General features: G+C 58.7%; 1 protein-coding gene across 2 annotated transcripts in view; it reads right to left on the bottom strand.

Annotated features, from left to right (window-relative positions):
• Nucleotides 1-5,441: 5,441 nt before the first annotated feature.
• The window catches only part of ZNF407 (zinc finger protein 407), a 311,190-nt gene continuing 291,411 nt past the window's right edge, over nucleotides 5,442-25,220 (bottom strand). For both annotated transcript variants that reach the window (XM_024580703.3, XM_053913458.1), the window contains one exon: nucleotides 5,442-7,825. In XM_024580703.3, coding sequence (XP_024436471.2) covers nucleotides 6,522-7,825 — 1,304 coding nt within the window. In that variant the 3' untranslated portion in view covers nucleotides 5,442-6,521. The remainder of the gene's footprint in view (nucleotides 7,826-25,220) is intronic.

Raw genomic sequence — 25,220 nt, 5'->3', positions numbered from 1 at the left:
GGGCGCACTCGAGGCAACTCTGGGGGGACGCCAGGCATCTGACGGCATCTGTGCTCCCCCGCGACGCCTGGTGGGCAGTTTAGCTGGACGCAGAGTTCTTCAACACTGAAGCGTTCCCTCAGGACTCAGAAGGCACTCCTTTCTGGACGGCTAGGATCCAGGGCTAATTTGGGAATTCTGGTGCCATTTTGATTTCCTGTGTGGGAGCTCTTTTATCTCCCTCTGTGGAAGCTCTGGTGTCACCTGCTCTGGGTTTCTGGAACTCCACAGCGCTGAGCTAGGATGCTCCTTTCCATTCGTTTTGCTGGGCACGTGATGGGTCCTTTCAGGCTGGAAAACCTTAGCCCTCAGTCTGGGGAATTCCCTTGAGTTGATTCTTTGGTAATTTCCTTATTTCTGTTGCCCCCATTTTCTCCTTCCAGACCTTCTCTTAAGCACTTGTGGGTCTCCTATACTGATACTTTCATGTCTTTTGGTTTGTTGTAACTCCTACATTTCAATTTCTTGGCCTTTTGGTCTTGCTTCCTGAACACTTTTCTTGAATTTATCTTCCAACTCTTTGATGGATTTTTTCAAAATGGCATGTATTGTACTTGGTTTAATTTCTTTGAAGTTCTTTCTGGTGCTCCTACTGTTACTTTTTAAGAACATGAGAATGTGTTATTATTTCCGGGGAGTAACAATTGCATGGAGCATAGACTCTGACTGTGTAAGTGCAGTGTTTGGAATTTTCTGTAAAGACGTGTCTGGTGAACTTTCTCGCCCCTCACTCAGTTTTGGGGTCCGTGATGGAGGTGGTCCTTGGCTCTCTGTCTCTGCGGAAGGCCCGAAGCTGGCTGGAGGCTCTGTGGGGGGCTTCTTGGCGGCTGGCCTGCGGACAGGCTGACCTGACTGTGGCCACCTTTTCACCGGGAAACCTCAGAGGTGCCTCCATGAGCCCTCGGTTTCCCACTGAGGGTCCATCCTTCCTGCGTCTCTCCAGAACCCCAGGGTCTCCTTCCACAGCACACCAGGAAGGGGCATCGGCGGCCTCTGCAGGGGACCGGGCAGGGAACTCCCTGTCCACAGGACAGAACACCGCCCCTGACCAGACAAGGGCAGTCCAGTCCCCTCGGGACCGGGACAAGTACACGTGAAGAGGAAACTCCCGTCACCGATTCCTGTTGAAAAGAAGCCTGGAAAGTCACCTTGACGTGTGTGACAAGCCGTGTGTGGCCTTGGTTCTGTGCTTGTCACAAGGTGGGGTCTCGGGACGCTCTCGTGTGAGGGAGGCAGCCCGACCAGCGAGGCTGGGGCTTGAGGCACAGTGGCCTGGCCCCTCCTGCTGGAGTGTCGGCCACTCGAGAAAATTATGACAGAAAACTAGAAAGGAGAAGAAGGGCGTGAGAAAAGCCGGCGAGGAACTGGAGTTCAAGTTCACCCATCCATTCCACAGGGCCTGTCCCAATGTCACGTTCTGGTGCAGGAGGGGACACCAGGTCGGCATCGCTTGCCTTGGGCCACAGCCCATCCCATCTTGAGGGGAGCCTTCTAAACGGGGTGACAAACCGTGGCTACCTGCGTGGTTTGCGGCCTGGCTGTGGACCTGCCGCCGTTCCCCCGAAGGTGGTCCCCGATGTGGTCTTCAGTCATGGGTTGCAGAACCGTGTTCCGGAAGGGGCCACACATGGCGGCTCTGAAGGGACAACATCCCCTGTCTCCAGAGCACAGCAGGGCCGCGGGCGGGAGGCGGGAGGCGGGACCACGCCAGTGCGGCCTGGCCCTTGGGGTTGTGGCCCCGTTCCCAGATCAGACAGGACGGCTCAGAGGGTGCGCTGGGGTGCTGGGGAGCAGCCCTGCTGAGGGAACGGTCCCCACCACCGGGGGCGCCCTGGCGTGGGAGCAGCAGGCAGCCCCCAGGCCCTGCGTGAAGCTGGCCCTCCAAAGCAGAGCCCAGGGTGGGAGTTAAAAGCACGTTCATCGTGTCTGGGTGTAGCTCCCTCCACGCGACCAGTTCCTGGGAGAGTAACAGGGGTGCTTCTGAGCACAGCGGCCCCGGCGAGGGTGGGTCCACGTGCTCTGTGTGCTCTGCGTGCTCCGTGGTCCACGCAGTGACCATCTTCCGTGACACGGTGAGCCAGGTTGGAACTAGGCCGTTGTAGAATAATGTATTAACAGGTGTTGGAAATGCAGGGCCACAGAGTGAGAAATGACGCTGGAACTCAGAGATTCAGAGAGCTCATTTAATTCTGGGAGCGGGCCGTGGTGATGCTGTACTCACCGGTGACTGTCCCCCTGTCTGGCCAGGCCTGCTCCCGGGCAAGGCGATGACATTATGTGCTTGGCACCCACCTGAGAGGGGACACCCGAGACCCCGGGCCTGGTCTGCAGGCCCCCGAGCGTCGAAGTAACAGGGCTGGCTCCTCACCGCATGCTCACATCTCAGGATGCAGACACCCTAAGAGGCCTGTGCAGCCCTCTCTTTATAGCCCTGGAGCCCCGGATGGCGACGGTGGCCACGTGACTGATGTGGCAGCTCTGCCTCGTGAGCACGCCGCTCCGTCTGCACTTGGCTGAGCCCCCGAGGCTGCAGGTGCCCATGTCTGGGGTCCCGACCTGCACCTAGGTGGCACGAGGGACGCCTTCCTCCACCCAGACCCTGACCCGAAGACAGCACCGGCCCTGGGAACCTTTGCAGGTCAGTTTTACGCTTTGAACTCTCTTATTTCTGCCTTCTGGGTATTGAAAAAGAAAAGCATTTTTGTCCAACTTGCTGGGCTGGAAAGGGATCGCCCAGGACAGAGCAACTGCAGACTGGGGTTTGCAGGAGGCCGGGCAGCCTGCACCCACCTGCACCGGAGTGGCCCACCACCTCCCGCCACCTCCACCTCCACCTCTTCCCACGACATTTGTCTCACGGGGCTACTTTTCCATGGTGATGCCACATCACCACGCAATCAGAGGCCTGAGCTCCAAGGATGAAAACCGCTCTCACTTCCCCATGGGAATGCCAGGCCCCCGCCGCCCTCTGACCTTGCTGGTGCTCATGTGGGGCATGGGGTGAGGGCGGGGCGGGGTGGGGCTCGGGGGTGGGCCTGGCCTGCACCCCATGGCAGACGCACACGGCCCCATGCGTGTGTGGCGGCCCTCTGCCGGCCCCTCCCCTGCCGCTTCTCCACCCTCTCTTCACCTCCAGTCACAAAGCAGCGCCAGGTTTTCTCGCCAGCCACCACCATGCCTCCAAATGGCTTTTCAGTGTCAGGCCTATCAGGAAATTAACTCATCACTCGGTGACAGCTGCTAATTTTCCCCCTTGCATGTCAGATGGATCGCCTGCTGAAGCTGAGAATGAATCACCAGTCCCTGATTAGAAGGTGCTTCCGAAACCTGTAACTGCCACCCGAGCTAACTTTTTCCTTCATGTAAAATGGTGTCACCCCGGAGTAGAGAAAACGAATTGTATTCTTCAACACGGCGGAATGGGAGGAGGTCGCGTAAGTGAGCCGCACGCTCTCTTAAATGATGGGCTAACATCAAACAGTAAAGTAAGTGAAAACTTACAGCTTCTTTGAGTTTGCTAAGTAAATGGCCTTTCTTGTTCCTTAATTCTCTTCCTAGAGCCAACTCCAGGTTAGAATTCTAAGCTGGTTCTCCCATGTTTTTTTCCTCTTTATGCCATTATTTCACTTTTGCGCTTGGGAACAGAGTCTGCCAGACCTGGGGACGATGGCACCGCACAGGGATCAGTGTTTCCTGGGCGCTGTGTCCTGGGCGGAGGGGCTTGTCCACAGGGGCAGAGGTGGCGGAGCTGTGGAGCCTGGCCTGACCACGGCCGGGCCGGGCCCTGCTGGGCGGCCCCGTGGGTGAGCGTGGCCAGGCCTGGCCTTGAGGGTCCGCTGTGACATCTGTCAGGGGTCTCCACATTCCTGGTGGGGCTGACAGGTGGCGGTGGGCTTTTCGGTGCTGCTGACCCACCCTGAGCTCTGAGCACTCTCACTTGGCTTCCGGAGCGACCCCAGTAGCTTAAAGGACATTCCTTATGTCTCTTGGTGACGCGGGCCTGCCAGCCTGCGTGTTTCTGTCGCTGTGGGGGGTTGTGGCATCTCCTCCCTCAGCTCCGACATACTCAGGGAGGCCTGCAGCCACCCACAAGGGCGCTGAGTCCCTGTACCTCATCAAAGTGGCCGCACTTCCTCCTCATGGAAACCGCTGTTTCCGCCACTCACTACCACACGTGGGCACACAGGCCTCTGTCTGCTGTGGAAGGGGAGAGCTGTGTCTCTGGGCTGACCCGGGCGGGGCAGCCGGTCTTCCTTGCCTGCCACACGTCCCTGGGGCACGACTGTTGAATGGGGTGGAGCTGGACACCCAGGGGCCTGTTTGGATCACGGCCTCCAGGTCCACGGCCCTAGCCCTTCGCTTTGTTTTTACTTAGAAGGCTCTCTCGCACTCCAGAAAACTTCAGGGACAGCTGCAAGCTGGCGCATCTCATTTACGGGCAAGCTTGCGTCTGGGCCCCTGGACACCCTCCGGTCCCGGAAGGTGTGCAATGAGAGAGGAGGGAGGGGACCACCACTCCCGCCCCAGTGGCGATCACAGGCCACGAGAGCCCACTGGCCCTTGAGGGCTTCGACACATCCCTGCACGGTGCTTCCCTGCGAAGGCCTGTTCTTCCCGTGTGTGTGGTGTGGTGGCTGGTTCGACACTGCGGCTGCACGGGGTTGACGGGGCTTAAATGCCCCCCGAGACACATTTATCCTAAATACGTCAGCAACGGCAACAGCGGCGTGTCAGCATCAACAGCCTGGACGGGGCCGAAAGGTCAGCGTCGAGCTGATGGCAGGTGCAGGTAACGGGGGTGAGTGAGAAGTACTCCCACTGGAAAACATCTCTCCTTTCCGTTTTTCTCAAGTGCATATGAGCAGCCTGGAGGGGCACCCCTTTGTAAAGGTTGCCTTCCTGTGGATAACAGTCAGCGTCGGCTGGGGGCAGAGTGGAAGGGGGACTGAGCGGCCCGGCCATTTTCACGGAGCATGGGCAGGTCATACTCAGCTAATAGGAATCCCAGTGCCAAACCGGAAACTTCACCTTGTGGTTCTGGCCGGCCATGGTGCAAAGGGAGGGGCCCGAGCTGTGAAGGTGAGGTCCCCCTACAGATGGCCTCCACCCTGTCCGCTCCGGACGGGGCTCTAAGTGCCACTTCTCCCCAAGCGAGAAGGGGGCCGTCTGCTTCCCCTCCCCTCCCCTCTTGTGTCTGCTCTCCCGCTCCTGCGCACTAGCCGTGACCCGGTGCGTCCCTGTCACCAGACCCCGCCTGGGCCTTGTGCCCGCTGTTCAGGACGTCGCACGGGGGCCAGCACACCTGCCCGAGGGCGGACGGGGAGAAACCCCGCGTCAGAGTCAGACGGAGCGAGTCCTCGTCAGTTCCCTCGGCTGGCAACACAACACCACCGTTCTCTCTTAATGCTACAATTTTATTCCAAAGGAAAAAGAAACAACAAAACAACCTGTGCATAGCGGGAGGGGGCTATTTTACAATTTCGGAAAAGAAAGAAGAGCAATTATATCAAGGAACAAAGTGTTGGAACGTGAACTTGCATTCCACAGCTGCAGTGGGCGCGACTCTGCGTCCACCGCCACCCGCAAAGGATGCAGGCCTGGGGGGCGGGGCCTCGGGTGGCCTCCCGCGTCACTGGTCCACGCCAGCCACTCACAACCGCCGTAAACGACAGACAAATCCTGCAAAGTGACACCGTTGTGCACAAACATATTATAAAGCAAAACACTGATGTGAACAGTATTTTCCAGAGTGCACACTTCACACGTAGGCTTTATTGCAGGAAACAAAGTCAAAATTAGAAGCACTGGGTTGTCTTAACTGGGGTACGTTTTAATTAAAAATAAACTTCAAGGCTTTCCTTAACCTTAGGACATCTTAGTTTCTCTGAAGCGGAATGCAACCAAAGCTACGAATCCACCTGCTGCCGGAAGAGAGTGAAGGGCGCAGGAGAGGCACGGGAGGCGGGCTCGGGCCTGGGGGCGCCGCGGCGCTCCTGCTTGACTCCACGAGCAAGGACGGCTACACCAGGGCGGGGACACCCGCAGCTGCAGTTTCCAACCAAATCTATAAAAAGCGTGTGGACGCCACATGCTGGAATGCCAGGGCAGACGCGCCTCAAGCCACACAATACACTGTGCTTTCGTTTCCACCAGAGGCTCGATGCTTTGCGAGCTGAACCAGGAAAGCATCTGTGTGCGGTGGGCGCGGGACACAGAACAGAACAGGGACAGAGCAGAGGGACAGACCGTGAACAAAAGACCCAACACTGGGCAGAGCTGGTGTGCGGGGTAGCCTCGTCTGCCTTGGCTGGGCCCTGCTGGCTGCCCACCCTGCCTGCCGCCCAGGGGCTGCGTGCTCTCACGAGGCCAAGTGAGCGTCGCCGAGAGTAGAGCGCGCTGGGTGCCCCTCTGAGCTGCACTGTCGCCGTCCTCCAGGAACCCTCAGCCTGGTGCCCCAGGTCCTCCCACGCCCGCCCCACGCCTCAGGCTTCCTGGAGTTCGTGGCTGTCTCTTTGGCTCTGAACGACAGTGGCCGCAGGGGCGCCCTCCTGGGTGTAAATGACCATGCGGGTCAGCTGCTCAGTCCCCCCGGGGAGCCCGGCCTCCGAGCTGAGCGCAGCCCCAGCCTGCAGGAGCTCCTGTGCGCTGGCCGCCGCCTCGAGCACGGTGTGGGAGTACACCGCTGCCTCCTCCTGCGCACCTGGTGGCAGCTCCGTCACGATGTAGTGGGTGGTGCCCTCGGGGAAGCTGCCCGCGGACTCCCGGACCATGGCCTGCACCAGCTCCTCGGTGACGATGATCTGCGAAACCTCCCCGTGTGGCCCGGCGGCGGAGGCCTCCTGCACGAGGAGCTGCGCCCCGTCCCGGGCCAGCATGTGCACGGCGCCCTCCTCGTTCACGATGACCTGCGTGACACTGTCCTTCCCGAGCGGACCGGCCGCGGCCGCGTCGCACACGGCGAACTGGAGGACGCCCTGCACCACCTTCTTGAAGGCCACCTGGGACCGCTCCTGTGAGGCGCCGAGGGCCGAGGGCTGGACCACCTGGGTCAGCACCTCCAGGGGCTGCGAGGCCGGGCTGTCCTCCATGTCCTGGAGCAGGTGGATCTCAGCGGCCTCGGGCTGGGTGGCGGGCGGTGCCTCCCGAGCAGGCAGCTGCACCAGCACCTCTTTGTGGCGGGTCCTGCCCAGGTCGCCAGGCCCGGCCCTGCCCTCTGCCCCTCCCAGCTCGGAGACGGCACACAGCAGGGCGTCCAAGGCAGAGGCGGTGTCAGGCTGGGCCCCAGGGGCCTCGCTGAGGTCCAGGAGCTCCTGCTTGCTCACCTGCTGTATCACGGCGCTGCCGGGGCTGAGGGGCTCGGCCACGGGGCCTTCCATCGAGCCCCCTACCATCACCACCTGCGTGGCTTCCTCTGTCACCTGCTCCGGCAGGACTGGTTCAGGGGCCCCGCCACCCATATGCGTCCCGCCGGGACTCGTGGCGATGACCTGCCCGTCTTCAGTGATATGCACCACACGGGCCACCTGGCCAGCCAGTGCCAGTGTCTGCAGTGTGGCTGCAGCCGTCTCCTCCACAGAGGCATCAAGGGCGAAGTCCCCATCGTAGCCCTGGATGATGATGACCTGCTGGACCTGCTCGGGCACCGCTGGCCTCCGGCCGCCCTGCAGGGGCCTGTCCGCCACGGGGGCCTCCTCTGCCAGCGCAGCTGCGGTGAATGGGCTGTCGGTCTCCACGAACGTGGCCCCCTGGCCCTTCAGACGGCACTCGTAGGACTTGGACACGATGCCTAGGGGAGACAGGGACCGGTTAGAGCCAGCAAACTGAGTTTCAGGACTCAAAGACAGTTCTCCACCGACACTGTGGAACCTCCATGGCAGCGGGACTGTGCGCCCCCGTGCCGCGCAAGCTCACCGGGTAGCTGCCCGCAGGGACCCCGGCAGGCGCTCTGGGCCTGGAGCGACTACGGCGGTGCCTGGCACCGGCCCCCTCCACACTCCTGTTGTGACGTCTGACACCAGGTTCAGGGCCCTGCCCTGGGAGGGAGTCGCCCCCCCGCCCCCCAACTTGGCTGTTGTCTCTGACAGGTGCTGCCTGCGGAGAAGGGAAGACCAGACGCAGCACCGCCTGACCAAAGGAAGCTCTTGTTTTGACGCCCAGTGTTACACAGGGGAGTCTGTGGGTTCAGGCAAAGGGCGAGAGCCTTGCCCACCAGCTGTTAGAAGCAGGCCGTCAGTGAGCTCAGTGGCACCGGGCCAATGCACCAAGCGGCCACCTGCTTCGGGGAAAGACGTCTGCCTGCCCTGCATGGGCTCCCAGCTCCGGGGCCGGGACGAGGGCTGTCCTCTGGGTGGTGGACAGGATGCTCCAGGAGCAGAGCCAGGACAGCGAGGCAGAGACAGACGCAAGGTGAGGCAGGCGCACCGCCAGACCGCGGAGGGGCCCCGGTGGGCACGCAGCCCCCACGCCCAGCATCCTCTGAGGTGCAGGCTGGTATTGAACAACTGAGCCGATGGAAGCACAGGCAAGAATCGTAATCTACTTTCATAAGAAAGAGGCTGGCCCTTCCAATAGAGCTCCTGTTTCCTTCAACGAATCCCCAATTTTCCATCGGTTTTCTCCGCGTCCCCTCCTTCCTGCCTGTATGAGAACGACCTGTGAACCATTTCCACTATTCCCACGTCTCACCGGCAACTACGTGGCTGAAACAGTCCGCTTCACTCTCTCTAATGGAGGTCGTTTTGTAAAGGGCAAACTTCTGTACAGAGGGAAGGATTTGGAATTGCTACGTGATTTATTGCCAGTGCTCCTTAAATAGAAGCCGTTTTGTGGACCCTGCTGGTGCCGCCCGAGGAAAGTCTCCCAGCACAGCCGACTCTGAGCACAGGCCCCAGCAGGGCCACCCAGGGGTCCAGCTCTCAGCAGGGACCACAGAAGCTGCTGAGTCCTACCGGCCGCGAGGACCTGTCCGGCTCCGACCCAGCGGTTCCAGACTTGGAGCTGTGCGCTAGGAGTTAGAGATGCGAACTCCTGGCCCACTGAGCGCGCGCTCCTCAACGTTCACAGTCGGGTCACCAGGGGTGCTTCCCCTGCACCCTCTCTGTGGGCCCTGGAGGGCGCCTCCCCTGCTCTCTGGCCTGTGCTGGGGGCCGGCAGCAGGGGATTCAGCGAGTTCTCAGCGTCGATCTTCCGTCTCCCGTGTTCTTTCAGCCCAGTGAGGAGGTGAGCTAAGTAACCCACTTTTTAAATCAGGATTAGTACCAATTCACATTTGTTCTTTCTCAGCAGACTGTCTCGAGCGTGACTCTTGGAAGGACCACGGAGTCGCAGACTGGGAGGCCGACCAGGGCAATCCCTCGCGTAGCCACCGAGTCCCAGACCAGCAGGGGCTGCGAGGGGCTGGGTGGGTGGTGGCAGGCAAACCAGGCCTGCCGTGCCCCCTCAGCCAGGCAGAAGCAGACCGCCGTATCTTACAGGTGACAAAGGGTCCAGGAGTCCAGCTAAACGGCTCACCTGGGGAACCTTGTGCACTGTTGGTGGGAATGCAGACTGGTGCAGCCTCTGTGGGAAGTAGTGTGGAGGGTCCTCAGAGATGAAAACTGTATCTGCCTTATGACCCAGGGATTCCACTGCTGGGAATAAACACACCCTAAGAACCCCGAAGCACCAGTGTGACATGATGCAAGCACCCCTATGTTCACTGCGGCATTATTTACAATCGCCAGTACATGGAGGCAGCCCAAGTGCCCGTCAGCAGATGAGAGGATGAAAAGCCTGTGGCACACTTACACAACGCAATAGTGCTTGGCCCTAAAAAGCAATGAAATCTCATCGTTTACGACAGCATGGATGGACCTGGGGAACATTTCGCGAAGTGAAATAAGCCAGTCAGACAGAGTCGAATCCCATGTGATCTCACTTACACGTGGGACTGAAGGAACAAAATAAGATAGAAACCGACCCAGAGGGAACAGACTGGTGGGCCCCAGAGGGGAGCGGGTGAAAAGGTGCGGGGCTGAGCCCGCAACACACTCTGTAAAGTGCGGGACTGTCTGAGCGCCTGAAACTGATACAGAATAACACTGAATGTCAACAGCAGTTAAAAAAAGTAAAATAGAAATGAATGGCTCACCTAACTGTTGACAGACCATGCCTCCGTGTTCTCTCCTTCACTCTCTGAGCACAGTGGAGGACAACGGGGGCCACCAGGCTGGCCCCCAGCCAGCTTCCACGAGCTCACATCTACGGCAGGATGCCCGGTGCCCTGGGGCCCCGTGGGCTGCCCTGAGTTGCGGGGACATGTGAACATGACGGGCACCCGTCAGTGCTGCTGGTGCCCCTGCCTGGGGGGTGCCTGCTGTGGCAGCATCCTCCCCACCCCCGCCTGACAAGAACACACGACACGTGGCTTCCAGGGGCTTCAAGGTCAGCAGGACCATGAGATGTGGCGAAAGCACAGGGACCCCACAAGACATAGGCTGGCTCCCGTGCAGGTGCTCGACCCTAACCTCACACTGTCTTCTCAACTCTGACCCTCAGAGGCCAGAGGCCTGCTGGGCGGGGTGTGCGGAGGCGGTTGCTGACCCCGGTTCATGCACCGCTCACTGGGCCCGGCCCCCCAGCCCGGCAGGCTCACTGTCTGTCCACTGGGGCAGGTCTGCAGCTCCCCGTCGCACGGGGTGTCTGTGTGCCTCACGACACCGGGCTGGCCCATGCTGATTCTGCCGCGTCTGTCCTCTGCAGCCCTGGAGTTCATTTAATTTCAAAGTCACTTTCGCTCTAACTCCGAGTGTGGAAAAAAATAGGGACACAGAGGAAAGGGAGGTGGCCTTCACGTCACCCCTCCCCAGTTAATTTCTCAAGGGCACACACTGCCTTCCCATCAAACACAGGAGGGATGACTGCCATGGGGCGAGACCCACGTCCCGTTCTTGGGGCGACTGGGGAGAGGCACCCCATGCTGAGTGCCAGCAATCCCCCCCTGCCGTCCACACTGGACAGAGGGCGGCCCGCAGCCCAGGTGTGCCCACCCCTCCCGGCACTGGTGACGAGGCTGCTCTGGACTCTCCGCATTTATCGGATTCCAGAGGTGGGCACCACCACTTCCAGACCATTAATGTGACCGGCACAGGTGAACACGGCTGTCCCCACAGCGTGACAGCGCATCACAGTGCCACCTCCACCTCGCCGGCATGGGCTCGCTGTCCAGCACAACTCACAAACGCGAGTGCGGGTCCGTCTTCTGGTTCCGCAATCGAATGACTTCGCTGGTGCCGTCAGCACCACTCTGAAAAACTGCACCTAGGACATGGGACGGCCCCACTCAGGCTGAAGGGGGCTCACCCACTGAGGCGCCTCCCACTCTGACCCGAATGAACGCACGCCGGCCCGCGTGCAAGCTCACGTGTCATTTAGACTAGTGCGTGTCTCTGCTGTGGCTTTTGGGTCTGGGGGACGGTGCCCACGAGTTCACTGGGTGTGCCACTCTCCATGTCTGAGGTCTTTCCCGGACGTGCAGACTGGGAGGCTCACCGGCATGGGCGGCTGCCTGGTGTGGTTTCGGCCCAGAGCTCTGCCCCGATGGTGGCACAGCTGCGCACGCCTCCCAGGGCACGCGGGTGGCACTGCTCAAAGGCAGTGTCAGGCTGGGGCAGCGACAGCAGCTCCTCGCAGGCCAGTGTCCCACAGGATGGGGAGCGGCTCTGTGCAGGAGGTGTGAGTGTGCGTAAAAGGCAGCCCGGAGCCTGCTCTGGGCAATGCCAGCCACGCCTGCTTCCGGTGCACTAGCTCAGGGCGCCCTCCCAGCCCAGTGGAAGTGGGGGGGGGCTTTGCGAGGGCCGAGGATGGGCTTTGGGGGAGTGACTGCCAACGAGGCTCCTTCTCCCAAAGCTCACTGGGCTGCTCGGTTCCTTCTTCCGTGTCCTTTGTGGGGGGGTCGCCGCTGGTAAATGCGAAGGGCGCTGGACCCCCGCATGCTGCCCGGCCACCAGCAGCCCTGCCCGTGGGAGGCTGCAGGCGGGGCTGGTACCTGCCTGCTTCCGGGTGGGGGTGCTGTTCTCTCCTCCCGGTCATCACTCTCCCACAGAATAAATACCTATGCCTTTGTTAAGCTTACATTTAATTAAAATGTACAGAATCTGTGCAGTAAACGTGAATGAAACAAATAAAACAAGGGCCCCCTCTCTTGAAGGCATACGTTGTGAATGAAAAATGTCATTACAGACTAAAAAATTTTGCAGTAAACAGGGCCCACGGAGAGAAGTTCCCCTGTAATGACACCTATAAAATACACAAATGGCACTTTTAGTGCCATCCTGAATATGGCGCTTTCTGTGCTCCACACACAATCTAAACGGTCTGATCACAGAGCATAATACTCCGCTGGGCTTATAGAACAATCAATGTTCCATAAAATGATGTATTTACCCAATAGTGCGCTCGGCAGTCCCTGGCAGGTGACATTGCAGGACGCGGGCCGGCCTCCGCGGCGACACGCGGCTGTAAAACTTCCCTAACACCCACTCCAGCAACTTCATCTCGTCTGCGTCCAGTAATTGGCTGGAGCCGAGGCTTGGTTTAAAAAAAACTTGTAATAAAAATTCATAGAATTTTCAGGAGAATGAAAGCTGATGACAATAGAAAGGTCACATTGTGTCTCCACTAAGGGGGTCAAAGGTTGCCAGCAGCTCTAAAATGAGAGTAGATTTCATGCATCGCGTAGCAGGTAAAGAGGGCGTTCCAGAGACACGTGTGGGTGAGAAGCCTCGTGCCGGGGAGGCGGGCTGACGTCTGCCGTGTGCCCGCCGCCGCCGCCAGCCCTCATTTCCCGTTTCCGAGCTGCTCCGGGGACCGTCATGCCTCGCACACCGCGTGCCTCAGACTGTGGGTTTTGGGAGGGCACCGAGCTCGGAAAGGCTGGTTTGGCTCGTTGTCATAATTAAAGCACCCTGAATGTAATGAGATTTAAAAAGTAATGCTCTTCGTGTACAAATTGGGGGCACACATGCATTGTGACTCTTAAGCCACATTTAATTTTTCTCAGCTTCAATTTTAAGATGTAATTTTAACAAGAATGCTAAGAAATCATACTTAATGTCTATTACAATGAAGCAATATTAACAGATTATGTTAATAAATTAGAGCCATATTTTAATGTCACAAAAGCTTATAAGTTTCTCAAGTAAAAGCAGGAAAAATGACAAATTAAAATTCAATGAAATATAACCTTCTAGAAATTTCAAAGCAGGAAATAAATTATTCTTGCAGTAGCAGCCACCAATAGGTTAGCCAGTGCGATCAATAACGAGAACTGCTCTGTGATGCGCTCAGGTTTTGGACAATAATAATTCCCTGGCACACAGCCCTGAGGAGGCTCCCGTAGACCCCTGGGTGCAGGGGGGCGTGCCCCCCACACTCACCCAGCACGGGGAGGGCACACGCCCCCCACGCGATGCTCTGCACGCCAGGCCCCGGGTCTGCGATAGAGACACGGGTTGCAGCCACGCGGAGGCGACCACCTTACCGGTGTTTTTTCCGAGAACTGAGGACGTTCGGTACCTTGTATTGGCTTATTTCGGGGGTGCCCAGAGCGATGGTCAGTGACAGAACAGTGCAGGTTGCTGGAGACCGAGAGCTGCCGTTCACTGTCAGGGCAGCCACGCGCAGAGGTGGCCGGAATGCGGCCAGAGCGCAGTCCCGGTGTCCCCCCCCGGAGACAGAGACGGGAGCTGGCCGGGGCAGTGCTGACAAGTAACAGGCGAGCGGGTAGCTGCCTGCGTGACGCCACCAGTAAGCACACGGAAGGCGAGTGTCGAATTGCAGTGACAGTCCGCTCTGCCTTCAGCTTCACTGAAGCCCACCTCGCTCCTGAGAGGGCCTCCCACAGGAGGCCACGCACACGGCGCTGTCAGACGCCCGCCAGTCTGGCCGGTGCTTCCGGGAGCACGGGCGCCCGCCTGCACTGGGCGCTGGCAGTGCCGGGAGGCAGTCACTTAAGAGCCTGTGAGAGATTCTAGGGTCGTCAGAAAAAACCAAGAATGCATCTCCTCTCACGTTGGAAACACGCCATCGGCCAGGACGCCCACCTGCCCGTGAACAGTCTCTGTGGGCCTGCACGTCCCCACGGGCACTGAGGGGGCAGCAGAGAATGACAGCCACACCCCTGGACGGTCTGCACTGCATCAGACCCCCAGGCACGTGTCTGTGTCTCCATGCCAGGTGTGCGCCCCGGGGAAGGTGGTGACTTTGGGAGGGAGGTGACCGGGGCTCTGGGCGCAGCCTGTCCGCTGCTGCTGGGCCTGGGCTGGTGCGGAAGATTCCAGACACCCACAGCCCAGCCTGCTGACTGGAACGGCCAGCTCTGCTGGACTTAAGGCCGTGAACTCAAACTGGCAGTGACCTCTTTTGTGTCACGGAACCCAGGAATTAGGACCCCCACAACCTGCCCTAATGCCCGCACACGGTCTGAGAAAGCCCCCGGCAAGGACAGTGCGATCTGCGGAGACGAGGCCTACCTCCCCACGGCGTGCGGGTCGCACACGTCAGAGGTCAAACCACGCAGATGAGGCCAGCCAGCGAGGCTGCCGGCGCACGCCCCCGGAGCTGACCTTCCCGAGAGGCTGACCATCCCCCTCGGCGAGCCACGCCCCTCACAGGGCTGAGGTATCTGTGGCCGGGACCACACCCTGAAAGGTGTTCCTAAGTGTCTGAGATTCTTAATAGCAGTTCCAGGAAGGCTGGTGGACAAACATCACACAGAAAATGAAGAAAACACGCCTCCCAGGAAAGCGCCCAGTAGAGAACTGGAGCTGCGGACTGCTGACTGGCTCGGGCCAGAGGACCTGTGCCGGCACCCTGTCCCCTCCCCCGAAACCCAGGCCCCGAGGACAGGCATGGGAGGGACTTCTGCTTGCAGACCCTTTCGCCTGTCACCCCTCCTGCTAGCAGCAAGCACTCTTTCCTGCTCTGCCCCTGTTCTGACGGTGTCCTGCCAGAGACGAAGTCGCCGAGACCTGCCCTGTGTCCCACCCCTCTCTGTGAGGAGGAAACCACCACCCTGACAAGGGCCCCTCAGCCAGCCCACTTCACTGGCACGGCTCTTTCTTCAAACACACTTTTGTGACTCAGGTTTTGGTCTCATTGTCCCACTCTGACTTTATTTGTAAGTAGGACCCGATCTCTCAATATTCTTGCTGCTACATTTAGAAGAGGCTTGGTTTTTGACTCCTGCTCTGTAAATAAGAAAGGCTTCCTTTCCTCCGTCCTACAGAGACGCCACCGCGAACAGAACGCCCATGGCACAGACTGTGCCTGGACGCCCTGAGGGGCAGAGGGCCTGGGGCACCTGGAGGGAAAACACCAACTCCCAAAGAGACCTGTTTAGCTCTAATCTTCACGGACCACGTGTTCCTGCAGAGAACGGTTTTTGCCCTTGAACCAGTCTTGTACTTGACACTCCAAGAACACGCTGCCCAGGAAGGGAGGCGGTCAGCGCCCAGAGCCCTTGCACAGCCGCTCAGAGGGCGGAGTCCCAGGCGGGTGCAGGGCGCCATGCAGGGCGAGAGCCTGAGACGTGGCTGGCGCAGGCAGGGCTGCCCTGTGCCGATGGTCTTGGTTCGGCAGGGGGCTGGCTCAGGTGTCTGCTAGGTTAGGACTTTAAGACTCGGACTATCACCCCAGGAGAGCGACGGAACATAAGGTGGCCAACATGGGCGGCAGGCCCCTCCACCACCAGGCTTCCCACCAGTCTCCATGAGGAGGCCCAGGGCTCTCGGGGCAGGGACTGAAACCCATGGTCCAGTGTTCCCCGGGCCCCCTGCTGGAGTGCGTGGCCCATGCTGACGCCAACTCCCTCAGGGACAGACTGAGCTGCAGATGCACCCTCTGTGATGGGTGTCAGTGAACTTTCCAGGTGCGCAGGGCAGCCGGTGCCTCCCTGCTGGGGCGTGACCAGCATGCACCCTCTCACACAGGTAACGGGCTCGCCTGCACGACAGTGGCGCAGGGTCTTGTCGACCCAGAAACCGGCGGGCTGCCCGTGGCGTTATCACTGCAGCGGCTCCCCGGTTGCCATGGTGGCCCGTGTGGTGTCGAATGGGACTCACTTCTGACTGTCCAAATAGCACTCAGAAACACGACAAGCAGCCACACTTGAGCTGCCTGACTCACTGCGCACAAACACTGCCTTAGGATGGGAAATACCCATCCCGAAGACGATGAAAGCTGACTGAAAATACATGAAATAACAGCTTCTAGGTCGGGAGACTCACACGGGCCACAGATCGGCTCCTGCTGCTGAAAGCACGTTGGTGCGCTCCGCCCCGATTCCTGCCAGGCCCACAGCCCAGACACACGGCCCAGGGGCCTGTTGGCACGAAGCCTTGTGAGCTCACTCAGGACGCTCAACACGTAAGCTTCCATCTCTCAGGAGGAACAGGGTGCAGAGGCGCCAAGTGCTACGGCGGGGAACAACAGACTGTGCGCATTGCAGAAAAGAGTGCCCCCTGGCGGCCCGACTCCGCACTCACCAGTGGCTGCGCGAGCGGACCGGGGAACAGAGTGGCGGTGAGGCTGGCGCTGTGCGTGGCAGCTGGCACGGCGGGGCCTGGCACGCTTCACGTGCACTCTCCCGAACACCCAGCCCATTTCCAGGCCGCCCGACTGGAACCAGAAGAGGGAATCTGACCACTCGGGTGGGTCGAGGCCTTCGGGCGTCACGTAAGCAATGTGCACGGAATGGTTCCGTCATGAGCGTCACTGTGATTGGTGAGTGACTTCTAATTCCCAGTCAGATCCGAGTTCTAATGTAGAGCTTCCTGCTGAGATGGTCACAGCCATGCAGTCCACACACGCATGTGCACACACACCTGCTTCCTCATCGAGCAGAAATGAGGTCGCCCCTCCCTGCTGAGCTGCATCCCTTTCCTTTACAACACTGTCCTGGAGGAGGGTCCCTGCTGTCCCCGCACTTGCCCCTGTGTGCTGAGACGGAGTGCTGAGGGCAGTGGGGACTCGTGTGAGCACCCAGCTGAGACATCAATGCAGCTTCATCTTGGCCCCAAACACTAGGTACATGTGGTCTGCACCAGAAATAGGAGATTTTAAACAGCACACACGTAACAATCAATGGTAGCCTTTTCTTTGATACACCAGTCAAACACTGGATGCTTTTAGTCACACAGCGAAATGTAATTCAAGTATTCCGCACCATGTTTCTGAAACACACCCGTGAGCAGCTCATGGTCACGGGCAACATTCAAGTTGTCCACTAGGCCATGCCAGCACGATGGGGACAGGGCTGGTTCCAGGCCAGGTCCAGTCCCTGGTCCGGAGGACAGTGAAGGGTTGGTCCGAACCCTGGCAGAGTGAGAAGTAACAAAACCACACAAACACACACTAGTCCCAGCAAACCTGAACCCACCTGAGAAAGCCTAAGGGAACAGGGTCCGTGAACAGTATGGAACCTCCTGGTGGCTTCTTGCAGGCAAGGCGGGAACCATCAAGGAGTCTGGTCCTAAAGGTCTTGTCTCTTGCATTTGCTCAAAGGGCAAGACGCTTTTCCCCCAAATGCTGCTACCTATGCCTACAAATGGTCTAACGCTCGTTCCAGAGACCATGAGCGCTGCGTGGCGGTGCTGACGGTGTCGGGGAAGGGCCGGCTGCTCTCCCCAGTCGTAGTGTTTGCAGCTGTGGCTGACATCCTGTCCCGGGCCAAGGCCCTGCTGCCACGGCGCCTGTCTCTCAGGGCCTTTGGCAGCAGCACAGAGCAGACACCAGGGACAGCTGGTCATTGAGCTAACCAACCCTCGCAGCTCTCCACGCCCAAGTCTACCCAACAACATAGCAATGGAAAGATTCTGCCGCCGCTTACGAAATCGGCCGGCTCCCCTGAAGATGCTGCCAGGACCGCTGTCTGCTGACTGTCAGACTGAGCTGGAGGCTCTGCCGTCCAGATGCAGGGCACTGCACTCGGCAAGTCGAGCCGGTAGGTTACACGAGGCCACTTTATCCAAGTGCGGCTTCTTCAGCGTGCCCATGCCAGCATCGTGTGGGCCCAGCCTCTGGCTGCCGTGAGAACATACCGCGGGTGCCGAGGACAGTGTCATGCCTGGTGGTGACAGCCACGACTTCCTGGAGGGAATGGAGGGGGGACCCGGCTGGGACGCACCTGCAGGGACACGGTTCAGAAAGCTCAGGACTGGGCCAGACACCACACCCTGAACGAGGGGTCGGGAGGGAGCTAGTGAGCAGGCTGGCCTGGCAAAGCGAGCTCTGGGGGCGGGAGAGGAAGGGCCTGCAAATGGTCCTGCCATGTCGGCCGGCGGCCCTGGGAAAGGGGTGCACGTCCCCTGTGCAGTGCTGGTGTATCAGAGGTACGTTCCCACTCACGATGAGGAAGGCTCTCCTCAACGTCAGAGCCACTCGCGCCCGAACACACACATGAAAAGATGCTCACCACCATCGGTCACCAGGAAAATGCAAATGAGAACTGCAGGGACGCCCCCACACCCTCACTCGAACACTCCAATCACGAGCCTGGAAACACCAGGTGCGGAGCGACTGCTACTCCCCCATGGCGTGGCTGGGACACGCTGCGGCCGCCCCTGCCCACGTGACCCCACCGCCCCCCCCAAGGAAGTGAGAACGCCCACCCAGCCCCACTAAAACCAGGCCCAAGTGGTTCCGGTGGCTGTATTCACAACCGCCCGCAGGTGGGACGCAGCCCACAGCCCCTGGCAGGAGGGTGGGGAAGAACGCGGCCACAGAAACCCACAGCTGCCCCAGTGGTCACTGGGGCCGTCTTGTGGAACACGCTCTGCACAGTCACGAGTGGCGAGGGCTTGCACCTGCCAGCACCGCCCTTTTCCGCGCCGACGCGGCTTTGGGCAGACTCCAAGACCCTGCAAGAGCCACCCTCAGCTCTGCAGGCTCTGCAGCTCCTGCCACTGCCTCAGCTTCAGTGCTGGTCTGGAGAGGGGGCGGCGCCCCTCAGAGGGAGTCTGAAGTCTCAGGAGCAGTGTGAGAGCTCCCGGGGGAGCAAGCATCCAGCACGGCGAACACCCTGCTCCTGGCTCCCTCCAGAACCGCCGCCTGGGAAGCCATGCTGGCACTGAGGCACACCCCCAGCACCCGTGTGGCCCGACGTCCCCGACGTCACCAACAGGGCGGCGGCAGCACACACGGGGCCGTGCTACGCAGGGCGGTTTCAGGGCCACCGTTGCAGCGGTAAGGGGTTTAGAAGGCTGTGCGTGAGGACGAGGGTAAAACTTACTGGGTGCACAGTCACTTGGCTGAAGGCGCACGACGTGGGTTAGTCCCAGCAGTGTGGTCCGCGGCAAGGGGCCGCGGCAGGCAGCCTGGTGTCCTAACTGGCAGAGAGGGCCATGTGCTGCCTATGAAGCGGACGAACTCAGCTCCAAGTTTCAATGCATTCATAATACTTAACTGTTTGATTATCTCGTGGTTGAAACCAAGCCCGGCCCACCCCTGACCCTGCCACTGAGACAGCGTGTGCAGCTGTCTTGTGGGCTGAGAGCGACGGGCAGGTGTGCGAACAGGGGTGCCGAGAGCCCGGTCCGCTCACAAGGGAGGCGGGAAGAGCCCGCTGTCCCAGGGCGAGTAAAGAGCCCCAACCCAGAGCCACACAGTTTGCACAAGGTCCTGTTTTCCGTGTGACTGTTCCCTCCCCATACCAGCGTCCGGGACGCAATACCCTCCACAGCCTCCTGCCTGGATGGCAGATGCTGAAGAGGGCCACGGGGCCGTGTCCTGCGGCTGTGCTCAAGGCCTCCCCGGGAGGTGGGGCACGCCCACACTGTTGCTGCCACTCTGGCCAGCTCACCTGAGCCCCTGAGGGATAGACACTGGGTGGGCTTGGGGGGGTAGGTGTCAACAGATGACACAGTGCCAAGAAAGGGCCGCTGCTACAGGAAGTGAGAGGATGCCCAGCCCACTGGAAGGGCTGGAGAGAGGAGGCCGGCCCAGCGCCACGGTGACCGTGCCCCCTACGGCACGCCCGCGTCAGGCCCAGCTCTGGGAACCTGAGGTCTAACCAATAACCTTGCCTGGGGAAATGGATGCAACTGAGTCTTTGCTTTATGACTGTGGTTTGAACTGTAACCTGCATTGGCTCAACTCACCACCAAATGACTGAAATTAATCTGAAATCAATCCTCCAGAAATACTCACTTCACAGTGGATTAAGGGTGGAGGGAAGAAGAGAGGGGATGGGGGAGGGAGAGGGGGCTCTTGGCACCTCCATTTGGAAACTGGTTGAGATAATGTGCAAAACTCAAAACTTCCAAGTATTCAGAAAACAGAGAAAAAAGTCAGACACATGGTGTGACAGCTGCAAACGCAGGACAACACCTAGCGGAACTACAGGGACAGTGTGGAGAGTCACTGCTTCCGGCGGTGGGCCCTGTGGACCGGGGTCCTGTCCGAGCTGCCACACAGACCGGCGGTCACTTCACCCATGCCCCCATGTCCTCCGCATGCACATCGGGGAGTGATGAGCGCGCCCGGACACCGGCGGTCCCCGGTTGACGGAGCCGCACGCTGACCACTGCACTGACGACGGTGTGTGGCGGGCTCGCTGAGGGACGCAGCCTGCGGGAGGTGCAGGCACAGACCTATGGCCAGGCAAACAGGAATCCCTGCGCCACCAGCGCCCAGGGGCACAAGGAGTGGGTCTGCAAGGGGGGGCGCAGGACAGCCTCCTCCATAATTAGGGCTCCGCAGAGCCAAAAGAAGCACCCGTCCTCACTGGCAAGGGCACCTAAGCTGTTACCTCAAGATCTGAGGGCAAGCCTGCTTAATTCACTGCTGCCTCCTTTGTTATTAAGAAAACATAATTGTTCCAAGTAATTAGCCCTGGAGAACAAAATTACAGAAACCTTCATACTCAGTGCCTCTGCAGGCTGCCAGGAGCCGTCTCCGACCCTAACCCACGAGGCGAGGCGCTGTCTGTCCAAGGGCCCGCTCTCCACCTCTCCAGAGCGTCCCTGCCGGTCAGAGCGGCCGAGGACTCTTACAGCACCCCACGCGTGTCCTGAACGAGGAGGTGACAGTAACTGAAAGGCGGATTTTAGGTGCACCTTTAGTCCCCCAGCCCCCACGGGGAAACCCGCAGCGGTACCTCTCAGCCCCCGCCGTGGGGCTGCCGTTCCTCGGAAACCAGAGCGGCCACCGTTCTTACCCCGTGATGCCCACGGTGATTTTGTGTCTGGCACTTCTTCCTTTCCACACTGTCTCTTTTAATTATTCAGTTCCTGTTAGCACATAGAAATTGACAGCTACCACATTTTTTTATTAGTGCAAAAAAAAGTCGGGTGTGCTTCAGCTTGTTCCTCCTGATTTGCAGGCGGCATTCTGGCATGCAGGGAGGGACTGGGGCACGTCGCCACTTTGGAGGCACTGAACCAGACCCCTTGCTCCCCAGAAGTCGCTGTGCTCACCTCCCGTGGAGAAAACCGGACACAGTGTGGGGGGAGCGCCCCCCTCTGCCTGGTACCCAGCTGACTGCGGGGGCGGCTTACTGATCACGTGCCATGCGGCCAGTGAAAACGTGCTGGAATAATCTAGTAACTTTGTAATCAGTAATGCGTTTGAAGTTACTTTGGAAATTCTTCTGTGCTAACACAGCTTAGCTGATATACCCACAAAGCTTCATGTTTCATCCCACGAGGGATAACTTTGATTACTCTGGTAATTAATGATGCTGGAGAGTAATATGGATTTTCTGTTAAGATTTGAGTTTGAAGTTAATTAGTCTTCACATTATGATTTGCTGATTAATTATGGATATTTAGTTATAAAGAGAGATGTTAATTATTAATCTCAAAAAAATCATCTCGTGTAATTAACTAAAACTCTGACACACTCTGACACCAGTTAAAATCCCCACTGAGGACGGCTCCCAAGTTACCAGTGACCGGGCAGCACGAGGAGCACAGCCCGGCCTGGGGCACCGGCCCCAGTGCCCACCATGTGGGCCCCGAGCAGGGCTCCGTCTCCCGCAGCAGGAGCCCCAAGTTGCGAGCACCACCTGGGATCCCCGTCAGACGGCGGCTTAGCCTCCGAGCAGTGCCAGCCCTTGGGATCGACGGGCTTCATTAGCTCCGAGACTCGGAGATGAACTTCAGTGCCGCTGCGGATCTCGATTTTCAGCAGCAGCAGCAGCGCTTGCAACTAACCACCGGGTCAGCGCCGCCAGCACGCACGTTCGTCAGTGTTCGAGTTCCCGTAACTGGAAGTCACTTTTGTGGTTAAAAACCCTTCTTTCTTCATTCCCCCCTAGTCTGTCACCGACACACTCCGTTACCCAGAAGGGGGGAGGGTGTGATTAAGAGAGAGGGTTCGACCAGAAAGGGCCATCAGCACCTCACTGTCCCAGAACGTCCCCGTGGCAGAGGCTCCGAACAGGAATCTGTTTACGCTGTCCTGGGTCATCTTGACAATATTTATTCTCTGTTTACCTAAATGAGGCAATATGATGGTATTTATTGCTCAGAGTGGCTAAATATAGACCGTTCTGGAGCACTCGGTACCGTGGTGGGAGGTTTCGCTCTGATCTCCGTCTTTAAACTGACAAGCTGGAGGGCCCCTAATGAATGCTTCCTTTCATCTGCATGTCTGCGTGTGTGCGACAGTGTAAATATTTAGCAATATCGGAGTCAGCTCGTGATTCTACCCAGATGGACTGATTGACGCCTTCCCTTGACGTTGCCAAAGACAATCCACGCGGTTACATAAGCAACTCCCCTGTCACTTCCTAAGGAGCAGTGAGAGGGCCAAAGGCAGCAACCCCAAAATAGTAGGGACACCTCCGGGATCAGCTGACAACTCTGAGGGATAAATAAAATATGGTACTTCAATTACTACCACTTTACTTCCATGAATCACAGGATTAAAGCTTTCACTTCTAAAGTACATATAAATTGCAGGGTTCCTTATGTCTGTAATTTGCGAGAATCTGAGTTAAAACACCAGCTGATCAGTCAGCCCACATTCACCTTGGGGGAAGTGCCGCCCCTCCCTGTCACTTTTGTAAATTGCACGCCTAAGCACCAACGTTATTTTGAGAAGAAAAGACGCTCGTTGTCAATAACGTACATTGCAGTCTAGTTAAGACAACATTTGTTAAGACTTAATCGCAAATGCAACCCTCCTTTAAAGTTTAGACGGTGGGCTTAGAGAGACTCCAGGGACACACGACAGATCACCCCCCTCATCCGGGTGTGAGTGAGGCGGCTCTGGCCCGCTCAGGTGTGTCGCCTGGCACACCACTGGTGTCATCTCCCGCCTGTGACACACCACAGGCACCATGCTCGGCAAGGGGCTGGGTGACCCGCCCCCGCCCCCAGCGTGGCTGTATTTCCTGTGTGCACCCTTCTCTGGCACGGCATCACGAGGAAGATGAAATCAAAGATGGCAGTGGTCTCCTCGAAGCGGCTGCCAGCCAGGTGCCAAGGCTGATAAGCACCTGCTGAAGTTCAGAATGGGCTTGGGGACCCCCAGCACCACCCCTGCCTCAGGTGCCTCTGCGCAGCCCGGGTTTGCAGAGGGCGAGATGCCCAAGGAGATGCTGTGGGGCCCTCTCACACGTGCCTCTGCTTTGGGAGAAAAGAGCTGCATGTTATTTTTGGCACTAGCAGAAGTCACGTATTTCTGCGATGCTGTGACCTGCCCGTCCCCCCCACCCCACCCAGCCCTGCCACCTCTGCTTCCTTTGTCGTCTGTGGACTCGTCCCAATCTGTGTGTGGCCCCTGCAGCAACCCAGGAGGGAGGGCAGGCGGGACATTATCCTTCCTGACACCAACACCTATGGGCCCTGTTCTGGTGTGGCCCCTCTCCCTAGCCCAAGGCAGCTCAGCGAGCAGAACCCCCGGAGTCGGGAACTGGCACCTGCAGCGTGTTCCAGGGGTGGGCGGGTGGTGACGCCTGCTGGTGGTCGGACACACGCAGCCCCGCCCTGGGATGCACTGTCTGGCTGTGACCTGCGGCAACTTCGGGCGCAGGGCACAGCAGTCTCGGACCTTCTTGTTTCTAGAAAGGTTATCCCATGCCTGCTGGCTGCCAGAGGAAAACAAATGTCCAAGGTATTCTATTGGTTGTATGTAATTAGTAATAAATTGGTTATTGATCAGCTATAGAGGGCCAAGGTCTGAGGTGCAATCTATTGGTATCTGTTCCGTCGGCCACGCTGCACTCAATCGATATGGCTAAACCACTATTTGCTTTGGTTCCAGATCTGAGGGCCAGAAATCCTGGAGTGAAATGACGGAGAAGGCCAGAGGCCGCTCACTTAGGGTAACAGCCCCCCTCAGAACTGCTGGAAGAGCCCCCGTGCTCAAGGGCGAGTGTGGCGTCCGGGTGCGCTGGGCAGCAGCATCGCGCGTTGGAATCGAAGTTCTGAGTGAACGGCGCTGTCTTTGCTCATGTCACTAAGTCTGTCACTGGGGTGGGGGCAGGGATGCAAAGCGCGTGGCCACTCCTCAGCCACAGCGGGGTGACTCGGAGCTCAGCCCCACAGCCCCGCTACAAACTCCAGGAAGGCCACCACGGCAGAGTTCTGCGGCACCGCCCTGGCGGCAGCTGAAACGTCCAAGCAGCTGCGAGTGGGGAGCTGCCCCCTCCGCCCTCCCGCGCAACATCACCCCCTCTAATGACGTCCAAGAGCAACCGCACTGGGTCAGCGCACGCCTGAGCGCCTGAGCTGCGGAGCAGAGCTCAGCCAGGTGAGCCAGCACTGCCCCGCCTGCACACCGGCGCCCCCGGCAACGTGACCCCCCTGCGCGACAGCAGGCACCTGAGCCCCTACACCACTCCCTACACCAGAGCCCTTGCTCCAGGGGGCAGGCACCAAGGTGTGTGACAGAGTGATGACCAAGTGCACCCATTCACTTGGAAGTACTAGGACTAAATGAATTTGGGTTTGCAGTTAATTAATTATATCTACAAAAATAACTAATACTCTACTTTTAAAAATCCCTAGAAGTCCAACGCAGAGCAAACACAGATGAAATTATTTCACCACTTTTAACACACAGTGGAGATTGAGAGGGACATTCGGCACACTCTTTGAGAAATAGTGGCCAAGTGCTCGCAGAGCATGCTTAAGGACACCGACCTCCGACCCCTGACCGGAGGTGCGGCCACTCCCACACAGAGCCACGGCCCGGCC

This window comes from Desmodus rotundus, chromosome 10 (genome assembly GCF_022682495.2).
Source record: "Desmodus rotundus isolate HL8 chromosome 10, HLdesRot8A.1, whole genome shotgun sequence".
NCBI classification, from domain to species: Eukaryota; Metazoa; Chordata; class Mammalia; order Chiroptera; family Phyllostomidae; genus Desmodus; species Desmodus rotundus.
Note: the sequence above shows the minus strand (reverse complement) of the source record. Positions and strands in the feature narration are given on the sequence as shown.